Source organism: Esox lucius, chromosome 14 (genome assembly GCF_011004845.1).
Source record: "Esox lucius isolate fEsoLuc1 chromosome 14, fEsoLuc1.pri, whole genome shotgun sequence".
NCBI classification, from domain to species: domain Eukaryota; kingdom Metazoa; phylum Chordata; class Actinopteri; order Esociformes; family Esocidae; genus Esox; species Esox lucius.
Genome location: NC_047582.1, coordinates 17,626,675 through 17,638,749, shown reverse-complemented (window position 1 = coordinate 17,638,749; position 12,075 = coordinate 17,626,675). Strand labels below are relative to the sequence as shown.

Sequence of the window (12,075 nt, the reverse complement as noted above, 5' to 3'; positions counted from 1 at the left end):
TCTGTTGGGTGCTGCGCCATGTTAAGCCCATGTTGGCTTTGCCTGTGAGGGCAACTACCTTTGCCATGTGGAAATGGGAGGCTTTCAAAATAAAGATAGATTTCCTTAATTGACATGTTCCATCCCTAAGGAGCAAAAGGATAACAAACATAACCTTCTTTCACTACACTGATTCAATTCATTGTCTTTCAATGGCTGCTTGGACTCATTTTAAAATACAAACTTAATGAATAAAGTCCCTAGTGCAGGCTAGCTTCCAGTACCATTATGTAAAGATACATAAGAGAAGAAACTGACATATATACAGTACTGATACTGTTTCTGTTTGGTTTAGTCAATGATCAGGGCCTACCTTCACTACTGTAACTTCACCACTGTGTTTATATTATCAAACCATAAATCGTCAATACATTACCTGCCATTCAAAACTGAAAATGAAGGTAAATGAAGGTAAGTAATAAATCTAATCGATTAAATGATGCTAATCATCACTAAGATAACAGGTGAAGAATCAGAGGGGAAGGGCATTTGTCTTACCCTCTGAGCTGAGGCATTTTGCCTGTAGTTGTGATGACCCATGGTTGACTAATGGTCTGCTGGAGGTGATTGTGCTGTAGACTAGACAGATTGTGGGCATAAAAACATCATATTTATGTACTGATCACTAGTCTAACTCCGGCAATGTCTAAATGACTAATGATGGAATGTGTTTACTATCTGGTTTCAATTAGACTAAACACTTTCCACACTGACTTAAAGACAAATGTTTGGAAAACGGTTTGAAAAGTGTTGATGATTCAAACACCTAATTCACCAAACTATGCTGAAAACCTGCACATTTGACTATGATGTATGAATAGCTAGTTCATAGTTAACACCGGCTTCTACTAGTTGAGTGTCACTGCACTGGCACAACTGACTCATTTAAAATACATGCAAGATTCAGCGTTTCAATAAAGTTGGCTTGTTATGTTAAGTGTATAATGCCAACTCATACTCTTACTGACAAAAATAGCTGCTTCACGAGACTAGTCATTGTAGCTAACTCCAAATCCACTGTCATACACACCTTGCTTAGCTTGATTCATTACGCTTAACATTGTAGACGTCCCTAAATGAAGAAACCGTTATCGTGAATCACACTTCAGATCAGTATTCTCTGTGATGTTACTTTTGATCAGTGGTGCACAAGAGCAGATGACACAGGAGCCTACGTTACATTGCAGCCAGGAGTGTGGCAAAAACAGGCAGGAGGCACAAAACAGTGTTAGATAAGAGCTTATAAACAGGTGTTTTCAATCATGAATGATGTCTGGCTGATAGACATGTTCTATGAGACTGTATACCACGGGTATGACCTCATATTTGTACTGCTCAAATTGAGTTGGTAACCAGTTTATAAGCACGATAAGGCAGTTCTGGGGGTTTGTGATATATTGCCAATATACCACAACTAAGCACGGTGTCCCCAATGCGTCGTGCCTAAGAACAGCTATGGCATATTGGTACATTGACCATATACCACACACCCTTGTGCCATTATTGCTTATAAAAAACTTAGCAACAGTAGCTTTGCTTTGGTTGAATATATTACATTTTATGTGTGTACTCCATTGGTTAACGGCACCTGCTACATTTCAAATGAATTAGCTTTGACTAGATGTTTGAACATTGTCAAACTTCATTAACACTGATCATTTGTGCACAAAATATTTCTGTCATCTTACAGTTAGATGACTATGTCGTTCTCATTAAGAAATAAGAATATTATTTACATTATTTAATGATTTATTCTTTTTGTTTTTGAACATTTCATTGGAACTAATGGACCAAAAATAATGAACCAAAAGATTGCTCCACGAAGTTCTGTCACAGATTTTCCTGATCTATTTATTCTGGCACAAATGTGTTACTAATAGTATAAAATCACACTGAAAACACTGGCCACATTTTATGCAGATTTCTTCTCAGTCTGAAAGAAATCATGCCACTGTTGGCAATGTCATCAGCACCCACAAGTCTCCAGAAATGCTAGCCACCTATCTTAACTGACATTTGAATGTCAAGCAGACAAATTCAGTAACATGGCCTTAAACATTATTCATATCATTTGTATTAAGCAAACAAACTTCAGCTGACCAACCTGAAATCACCTGAAGCCTTTTTTAAATGCAAAAGCCATTTGGTTTGCTGTGTATTTAACTACAAGAGAGTCTCATGCCTTCGACAGCATTTCGAATAATATTTGGTATTAAACTCCAAATTTGAAAAGTATGCAATTCACTTAGCAGGTTGGAAAGCTGATGTGTGGCTTATATGAGCAGTCTGATTTAAAAAGAAAAAAATTTTCATATATTTACACATTCTGTTAGTTATTTTCCTTCATCTAAAAGGTGGCCAAGTTCATACAATTTCTGTAAAGATTGTATGAACTTGGCCAAAATAGGGCATTATCAATAATAGGGCATTTTATATTCTGTAAGACTGGCTGGGCAGACAGACTCTTTTTCCCATGTCTTTGGAGAGAATAATTTGTGATTTTACGAAGTCCCCATTATTCCATAAACTCCCATCTCCAATCCTATCCAACTTTGTATCAGCATGGTTGATCCCCAAGTTTGAAGAACAATGGAGGGTTTGATTCCAATCTCCTGTAAAACTGGGAGCCACTCAGACTGGTGTTTTTATGATTTATGATAGATGATCCAGAGGATGTTTCCAATAGAAAAATCTTGAGATGCCATGCCAATGCTTTTTTCCCATTGATTACACATTGAGATGACAACTGGGAATCAAAGACTTACATAACACTGAAATCCTTTGTTGTCATCGCCACATGTGTTTCAGTGAACATACATATTAAAGCAGTGACGGGCAACTCTTTTTTTGGCCCCAAGATTACCCCTCGAATCAATCCCACCCCCCACAAAAACAAAAAAGGTAATTAGTATTTATTTTATTATTTTTTACTAAATTGGCTTAGTTTTAGAGTAACAACAGAATACACAATGTGCAATTTTTAAATGTGTTTATGGTTAGGCCTTCTAATGCATTTAACCTTAATGCAATGGTTTGAACAAAATCACCATACACTCCAAATGTTTGAGGCTTAAGTATATACCTCATACACGTGAATAGGTTTACACCAATGACGATACCTTTACCATGTCAGAAATAGAAGAGAATTAAGTTACACTATTTTGAGAGACCCAAAAGTGTTTTGTTAGACGCTCTACATTCTACTATCTACAATTCCTTAACCGAAAGTCATCCCTTAACTTATCCCTTATCCTAACCCAAACCCTGCCCCTTAACTAAGTCTAAACCTAGCAATAATCATAGCAAGCTGTTGGTAAATAAAATATAGTAATGCTATCAACACATTTTAGAAAAAGATATCTATAGAACATCTACAGATGGAAATTGGAACTCTAAAAATAAAAGGTAGCCAAGAATGGCTATTATTTGAATATTTAACTTTGAATCCAACCCAATATTTTACACAAATTGTTCATTTTTTATGTTTTACCATGGGGTGACAATTCAGAAATGCTCAGTGGGTCAATAGTCCCCTCTAGTGATTCATCAACATCTTGTCATTATGCAAATATCTTACTCCAACAAATGAAACAGCACCCCTTAAAGTACAGTGATTATTCAACACACTAATCATTTATACACTATCCTTTAAAAGTTTGGGGTCACTTTGAAATGTCCTTGTTTTCCATGAAAACATGCATGAAATGTGTTTGACTAGGAAATATAGCAAAATTAAAAGGAAATATAGTCATTGACAAGGTTAAATATAATGATTTTTAATTTCAAATATAATTGTGTCCTTCAAACTTTGCATTAATTAAAGAATTTTCCATTTGCAGCACTTACAGCACAGACCTTTGGCATTCTGGTTGTCAATTTGTTGAGGTAATCTGAAGAGATTTCACCCCCTGCTTCATGAAGCTTCTCCCACAAGTTGGTTTGGCTTGATGAGCACTTCTTACGTACCATACGGTCAAGCTGATCCCACAACAGCTGAATAGGGTTGAAATCCGGTGACTGTGCTGGCCACTCCATTATAGACAGAATATCACCTGACTGCATGTTCCCTAAATAGTCCTTCTATAGTTTGGAGCTGTGCTTTGGGTCGTTGTCCTGTTGTAGGAGGAAATCGATCAATCAAGCGACATCTACATTGTATGGCATGGCGTTGCAAAATGGAGTGATAGCCTTCCTTCTTCAAGATCCCTTTTACTTGGAACAATTCTCCCACTTTACCACCACCAAAGCACCCTCAGACCATCACATTGCATTCACCATGCTTTACACGTTAAGCACTCCACCTGAATATCTTCATTTGGACTGGGTCTCACAACTGTTCTCCTTTGTGATCCAAACACCTCACACTTTTTTGCTCTAGTCTGAAGTTCGTTTTCCCTGAGTTTCCTGAACACATCCCGGCTGAGTCTCCAACCACTTACACCTGCTGCAATCCGCACACCTGGTCCTGATTACCATTCCCTGCACCATATAAGCCACGACCAGACATCCATTCCCTGCTGGATTGTTAGCGTAACCAGTATGTTTAGCGCTTGTATCCAGCTGCTAGTTTTGAAAGTCTTTTTCTGTTTTTGTCTTGTTGCCTATCGCTAATCTGCCGCCTGTACCTCTGTCTACAGTTACTCACCTGGATTGTCACTCTTACCTGCCTGGCTGTCTACTTCACTGCAGCACATTTTGGATCAGAACAGAAACCTCCAGTCTTCCAGCTTCACTCCCTGCTGACCAACAGAACCTAATCGTTTTCCCACATTCAAATTCCTAATAAATACTCACCTTGTGTTTTCTAATTACCTCGTCCTGGTCTGCTTTTGGGTTCCTGCACAAGACTTATCGTGACATTTTCTTTGCAAATCTGCCTAGAAGGCCAGTATGCCAAGGTCACCTCTTCACTGATGATGTTGAGACTGGTGTTGTGCGGGTACTATTTAATGAAGTTGCCAGTTGAGGACCGATTAGGCGTCTGTTTCTCAACCTAGACAATCTAATGTATTTTGCAGTAGTAGAACAGTCTTTATAATCCCCTTGTGGCTATTTGTTATGCAACACACACTCCTTTTTTAAAGTCTGGTTAGAGCCAGTTTGTGCTGTTCTGTGAAGGGAGTAGTACACAGCATTGTACGAGATCTTCAGTTTCTTGGCATTTTCTCACATGGATTAGCTTTCATTTCACAGAACAAAAATAGACCAATGATTTTCAGAAGAAAGTTCTTTGTTTCTTTTCTTTGTCAGCCATTTTGAGCATCTCATCGAACCACAATTGCTGATGCTCCAGATACTCAACTAGTCTAAAGAAGGCCAATTATATTGCTTCTTTAATCAGCAGAACAGATCTCTGCTGTGCTAACAATTGCAAAAGGGTATTCTAATAGCTTATTATACTGAAAAAACTTGGATTAGCAAACACAACTTGCCATTGGAACCGATGGTTGCTGATAGTGGGCCTTTGTAGGCCTGTGTAGATATTCCATTGAATATAAGGTGTTTCCAGCTACAATTGTCATTTACAACATTAACAATGTCTACACTGTATTTCTGATCTATTTTATTTTAATGAACAAAAAAATGCTTTTCTTTTGAAAACAAGGACATTTATAAGTGACCCCAAACTTTTGAATGGTAGTGTATATTTAGAAATAATTGAGATGGTAAATTGGTACAACATTTTATGGATGTTTCCATCATTAACACAAACATTGTAAAAAAACTAGAAACCAGGCAAGCCTAGTTCAGCTGGCCCGCAATAGAAAGTGTTGCCACCTCAAGATTCGAACAAGGGTCACCCACATTAATGGCTGTGTCATTAACCACTACAATATGGAGCTGTACATTTGCTGGATGTCAGTACAGCCTCTTGTCTCTATCCTAAACAAATCCTCTTTTCCCACTGACTGTTTTATGACATTTAACTGGCCGTTTTATGGCATTAACTGTATCAATGACATTGATACAGTTAAACTGTCTAACGTTTCTTACTAAGTTAACCTCCACCACAAATAGCGGCTATGTATTGTGTTTGCCACTGGCCGTTTTAACAGCATCTTAGCCAGTAATAAGCTTTACCGGTATCTACTAACTTACTGGAATAGTCATAAGAATTGAGCAAATGCTAGCTAGTCTGCCAAAGCTATTTCATTTTATTCCATAAGAACATATTTTTTTCTCTTATGGCAAAACAACATACATTTTCTTTCATTCGTGAATGACATTTATACAGTAACTATCAACAAAGGCGACAGTAACTAACTTTTTCATCAAGTGAACAGACGAGAGAATCGTGGAATCTACCAGAAATAATGAATAAATGCCATTGCTCTCAATAGATTCGAACTTAGGTCTTCCACATGAGACGCATTGTCTTTAACCACTACACCAAGGCATTACAAATTTCAGCAGTCGCTAGACTCCATTGAGGATTGTGTAAAACTGACTATTTCTTATTAAGTTTACCTACACCACAAATAGTGTCTATGAACTGTATTGCTTTAGCCACTGGCCGTTTTAACAGCTTATTAGCCAGTAATAGGCTTACTAGTATCTACTAACTTCCTAGGAATAATCATAAAAATTTAGCAATTGCTAGCCAGACTGAAGATGAACTATTCCATTCCAGGAACAGTTGCAATATAACTGTATACAGTTTCAGCCAGCAAAGTTTTCATCAATACGGAATAATTCACAATGCGTACTCCGCTTCACCTGTGAGAAGATATGAACTCGGGACCTATAGTTCACAAGTCCGCTTCAGTCAGTCTGTGAGTCAGTGACATTCTCTCTTCTTATCTGGCTCCACTTACACGGTCCGGCAAAAATTTTAACCAGGAAATGACAATGATTTCTACACTGGCTGTTTTCCCCAGTCAATTGAAAAGAAACATTCTCTTTTTGACCACAATTATTTGCTGTAGGGGAGAAATCAATAGGCAAATATTATATTCAGTGGCAGGTGGGTAGTACAGTGAAACATCATTCCACTATTACTGCAGTAATATGTTGAACAAATGACAATGAACAATTCTATAAAATTCTACTTGTAGCACCTTAAACTCTAGAACGTAAACCAATGTTTTCTATTTGCGGGCAACAATGTGTTTCTGTGTATTGTGGCCCCATCTACCATCAAAGATGTCCATCTGCATTAAAGCAATATAGGTCTGTTTTTTATAGTACAGAATAGTCACTGTCACTAAGTTCTATCTACTTTCTGGATGAAGTTGAGTGAAGCAAGAGAAAGACAAAATGAAAAAATGAAGGAAGCATTAGTGAGAAAGAGGGAGAGAGATGAAGAGGTTAGCCAAGAGAAAGACATTGTTTTATCTTTATCCTGGACAGCACTGATGCCGAGATGAGTCACAAACACAGTAAAAAAAAAAAACTGCCTTGTTCCTGCCACACCCCTGCCAGGATGCCTATTTGTGCTCACTACACTCAGGCTTCTTTGCTTGGCTCTTCAGTCTTTTTATTCTTGGCGTGATGAATCGTCTGTTCACATGGCCGATGACTAAATCTGACTTCCAGATCCAAATTTTCTAATTTTTAATAAATCCCTATCACCCAATGTTCTGACATACTTCCCTAGACGTATATAATCAGAGGTCAATTTCAATTAAGACTGTCAAATTGCCTTGCATCATTCTCTCATTTTCTCATCTCAAAAACCCCTCTTCCGTAAAATAATGACAAAAGACACTGCCCCATTTGATCATTTGAGCTGAGTTAGATAATGTGGCTGGTCACTGAAGAACCTTTGGGTTTCTTATTGGATAAACAACTGCGAATAACTGCTGTCAGTTGGAACAAAGGGAAGTATACCAGCAGCCTACCTACCTGTGTAGATCTCTGCTTCCGAGGGATCCTCTATCCGCTTATGCTGGATAATGTAATCAGAGACCTTGTAGCCAATCAGTGGCTCCACATCCAGCCACTCCAGGGCCACCATAGTGCTGGAGGGCTCCAGGTGAGGGGCCAGTCTAAGCCTGAGAAAGAGAGAGCCGAGGAAGGTGGGGGTGTCACTTTAATCCTGTAACATTAACGCAATTCAACTGGTACTTAGTTCCTGGTTTCCCAGGATCTTAAAGCTTACTCCTCGACTAATCTCTTGTGGACAGACTACATAAACAAACGCTACAGTATATCTGTCATGACACAGTGTGTGTCCATTACATGACGAGCAACAGTAGTTCTTGTGCTTTTAACAAATCATGCTTTTGCAGATGTTGGCAATGGAGCGTCTAGTTCCAGTAGTTTATTTTCCTATTGACTGTTCTGTGGCGGCAGAAAGCCTAGTGGTTGTGGGCTAGTAACCGAAAGATTGAGTTAAACCTAATTCCTCCAGTAAATGTCTCTGGGTAAGAGTGTCTGCTAAATTACTAAAATGTACAGACCAAGAACCTTATATGTGTATTTAACTAATTATGCACAATTTAAATGAAAAGTTAGCCAACATTTTTTGACAAATAAAATAAGCAAGTAGTTCCATTAAATGTGAAACTCCACTAGAAAGCCACTGTGGATTCAACGCCTATTCCTCTCCAAAAGTTCTGAGTGTTACATTAGTTTGGGTGTATGGTGACTCACTACCGAGCTTGGGTATGAGAATTAGACAGGTTTTTTTTTAAGGAAGTGAGCACGGGGTGTTGAGACAGACTGACAGCAATTAAAAGGTTTGTCTTGGCCCAAAGGATGGGGTAGATGTAATCTCTAGGGATGGTTTAGTAAGAGGTAGGTTCTGACTTACACAGGCTGTTTTAGGGGACTGCAGTTGGGAAGGCCATCATTGTTGAAGGCAGTCAGGTCACACCTACACCAGTTCTCGATGACATCGCCCTTTCCTTCACACCAGTATGAACTCATCATGGTACTTTTGAAGACCTGCAAACGGTAACAGAAAATGCAGTTATCTTCTAAACTTTGCCTTCCTGTGATATTCTGAGTCATCCAAGATGGATTTTGCTGCAAATTCTAGTCAATTATTGCATTCTGGGGGACTATAGTCATATTATAAATGTGCATTTGATTAAACGGTCAATGGAGAAACTACAGCTACTTTATATTATTTCATATTCTATGTTTTTGCCAGGCAACTGTTCACTATACTTAATATGAGACAAAGTTGTTTCATCGTTGCTTGATGCTTGAGGACCATTATTTTTTTCAACTTTTATATTTATAATAATTTTTATGTGATAAATAAATTGACTTTAAATGAAAGCAAGAAAAAATATTCAAGAAAAAGTGCTATCAAACTTTTCTAATAATCAATGGCAGAAAATCTAATTTCTGCAGTTAATCGCAATTACTATTAGACAATTCCATACATTAGCACAGAACAAATATCAAATGAATTGAATTAAAAAGGGCATTGGCTTTAAATTGTATTAAAGAAGGACAGATCTGTCAAATCTGCATATTTTGCTCTAAAGGCCAGCCGGCAATGTATTAACTTTCTTCGGTGTGAACACAATATCAACGCAGGACAAGACTTTACAGTTTCTCTGACCAAGGCAAAATGAAGACCATGAGAGTAGTTAGAAGAAAAAAAAAATTGACACCATGAATTTTTCTTAGACAGTCTGACTCATAATTTAATCTTGAACATGGATTTATACTAGCCTTGCCCTTTGCTTTGGTGTGCAACTTGTTTGTTGTAAGATATGCTAAAGCTTGGATGCTTGATACTACACTGTAGGGAAATGACAGGGGAGACAATTAGGAACAAGTAATGATGTGAGCTCGAGGCTGTCATTCGTTCCCCCTAATCATTCTGCTTGCCGCACATTTTAATTGCCTCTGCAAAAAAACATAGGAGGGGAGGGTTGATTGATTAGGACCTGCAACACATCCAGCCTGAATAAAAGCAGTACTATAAGTATGTTGTAGAAAACATGAACATGTTGGAGTGAGTCACTGCTTTCATAATGACAGACCACGACAGATTGTTGTCCAGGGTCACACCAAGGTGCTTTACAACATGTACCATGATGGAGAGATCTTGGATTGGATAGGCATCTACTGGTAAGGTGAACAGTTCCATTCTTTTTAGGCTGAACTTGAGTTGGTGAATTGACATCCAAGCTGAGAGGTTCACAACTCCACATGCAGACAGATCCTCTCTATGCTACCTGTTGGACCGACCTTTCAGGTAGGGTGCAATTCAGAGTGTGTAGAGTGGAGAAATGTTTTGCAGGGTTGGAAACCTACATCCGAACATCAAACATCCGTCACTTAGTTGTGTAACTCCGATGCAAGCCTCTGCCCTTTGCTTTGATCAGACTGGATTGAAATTTCAAAGCAAGCCTCAAAGTGTTGGTTTTGTGCATAACTTCACTAGAAATCAGATTGCAGATGTGCAACAGCTTCTTCAAGAGACGGAACTGTAGTATATAGTAGTGTCGTCAGTATAAAAATGAAATGTGCAACTTCTAATAGAGTTACCGGTTTCATTTATATGCAGTGAACAATATAGGACCCAAAATTGAGCTCTGTGGAACTCCTTTGTGGACTACAAGAAATGTAGACTGAATTCCATCAGTGAAATGTCCTCAATAGCTTGTGTGCTGTGACTAAAGTAATTTTGAAACCGGAGACAAGAATCCCTGACCAGGCCCATTTCATGACTGAGAGGCAGGACACGAGGCATCAAGCTAGGCAACATCCTTTTAATGTTTCTTCTTAGGAAAACAAACAGAAAAACAACAAAAGGGGAGTACGACAATGAACTGAAGTGCAGCAAACCACAACACTGGGTATAATGATGAAAGTATTTTGTCAAAACTATTTAATAGAAGGATTTGGGAGAATTCAGAGGTCATTGTGTTGCTATATGTTCTGCAGGCTACATCTTGGGCTCAGCACTCAGGTTTTCGATTGAGTCAATGGCATCGTACCACCTTTGGTCGTTCCAACTCTTTCGGTTTTGAGTCTTTGCTTCCCTGTACTGTTGTTTCATTTTCTTTATTTTATCAGGGATCTGTTCGTTAGATCGGATGAAAACCATTACGAGAAGCATAAAGACTAAGCAAATGATCACTATTGGAATAGCACAACATGTGGTGTTTTCGCAGCATGTAACCCGTCTACCTGCAGTCGTAAAAATCCAGGGCTTGGCACCAAGTGAGAGCCAGGCTACTCGGCAACGGCCGTGTCAATGGAAACACAAATATTTCTGGTAAAACGCCAGTGTTTGGCACCAGTGGAAATGAGGCAAGTGATCTACTGTATTGAAAACTGTCAACAGGTCAACAAACAGAGCAACACAGCTACATTTCTCATCAACAGCATTGACAATATCACTGATTTTCTCCATTGAAATCTGTTCAAAATGAAAAAAGGATTTTAGCAAGTGATGACAACTTAGAGATAGTGTAGAGCAATAATTATCAAGGAATATAGCTGCCACACTTATACAGTGGGGGCACATGAGCGGTTTTCTAACATTATATATAACCCCCAAAATGTATGTTAGATTAAATAAATGCATGAGAGCTCCAAAACAATTGCTATAGCACTAACAAAAAGCATGGATCTAGCTTATGGGCACCTGTAGTTTTCTTAGTGCCAATAACTAGCAGCAAATAAAACCTTTATTTCAAAGAAAAGACTCAGTAAAAACCCTTGGCTCTTATAATCAGTGTTCCTGCATAATTACTAGATTTCCATGTATTGCTCTATTATTTACATTGGGGAGAACAAGTACTTGATACACTGCTGATTTTGTAGGTTTTCCCACTTACAAATCATGTAGAAGTCTGTAATTTTTATCATAGGTACTCTTCAACTGTGAGAGACGGAATCTAAAATCCCGAAAATCACATTGTATGATTTTTAAGTAATTAATTTGCATTTTATTGCATGAAATAAGTATTTGATACATCAGAAAAGCAGAACTTAATATTTGGTACAGAAACCTTTGTTTGCACTTACAGAGATCATACGTTTCCTGTAGTTCTTGACCAGGTTTGCATACACTGCAGCAGGGATTTTGGCCCACTCCTCCATACAGACCTTCTCCAGATCCTT

At 38.3% G+C, this 12,075-nt stretch overlaps 1 protein-coding gene across 2 annotated transcripts in view; it reads right to left on the bottom strand.

Moving 5' to 3' along the window:
- The window catches only part of LOC105014997 (astrotactin-2), a 410,989-nt gene that overhangs the window by 40,410 nt on the left and 358,504 nt on the right, over positions 1 to 12,075 (bottom strand). For both annotated transcript variants that reach the window (XM_020053557.3, XM_034296748.1), the window contains exons 18-19: positions 8,795 to 8,928; positions 7,885 to 8,033 (exon numbers count right to left, since the gene is read on the bottom strand). In XM_020053557.3, the coding sequence (XP_019909116.1) occupies positions 7,885 to 8,033; positions 8,795 to 8,928 (283 nt within the window). The remainder of the gene's footprint in view (positions 1 to 7,884; positions 8,034 to 8,794; positions 8,929 to 12,075) is intronic.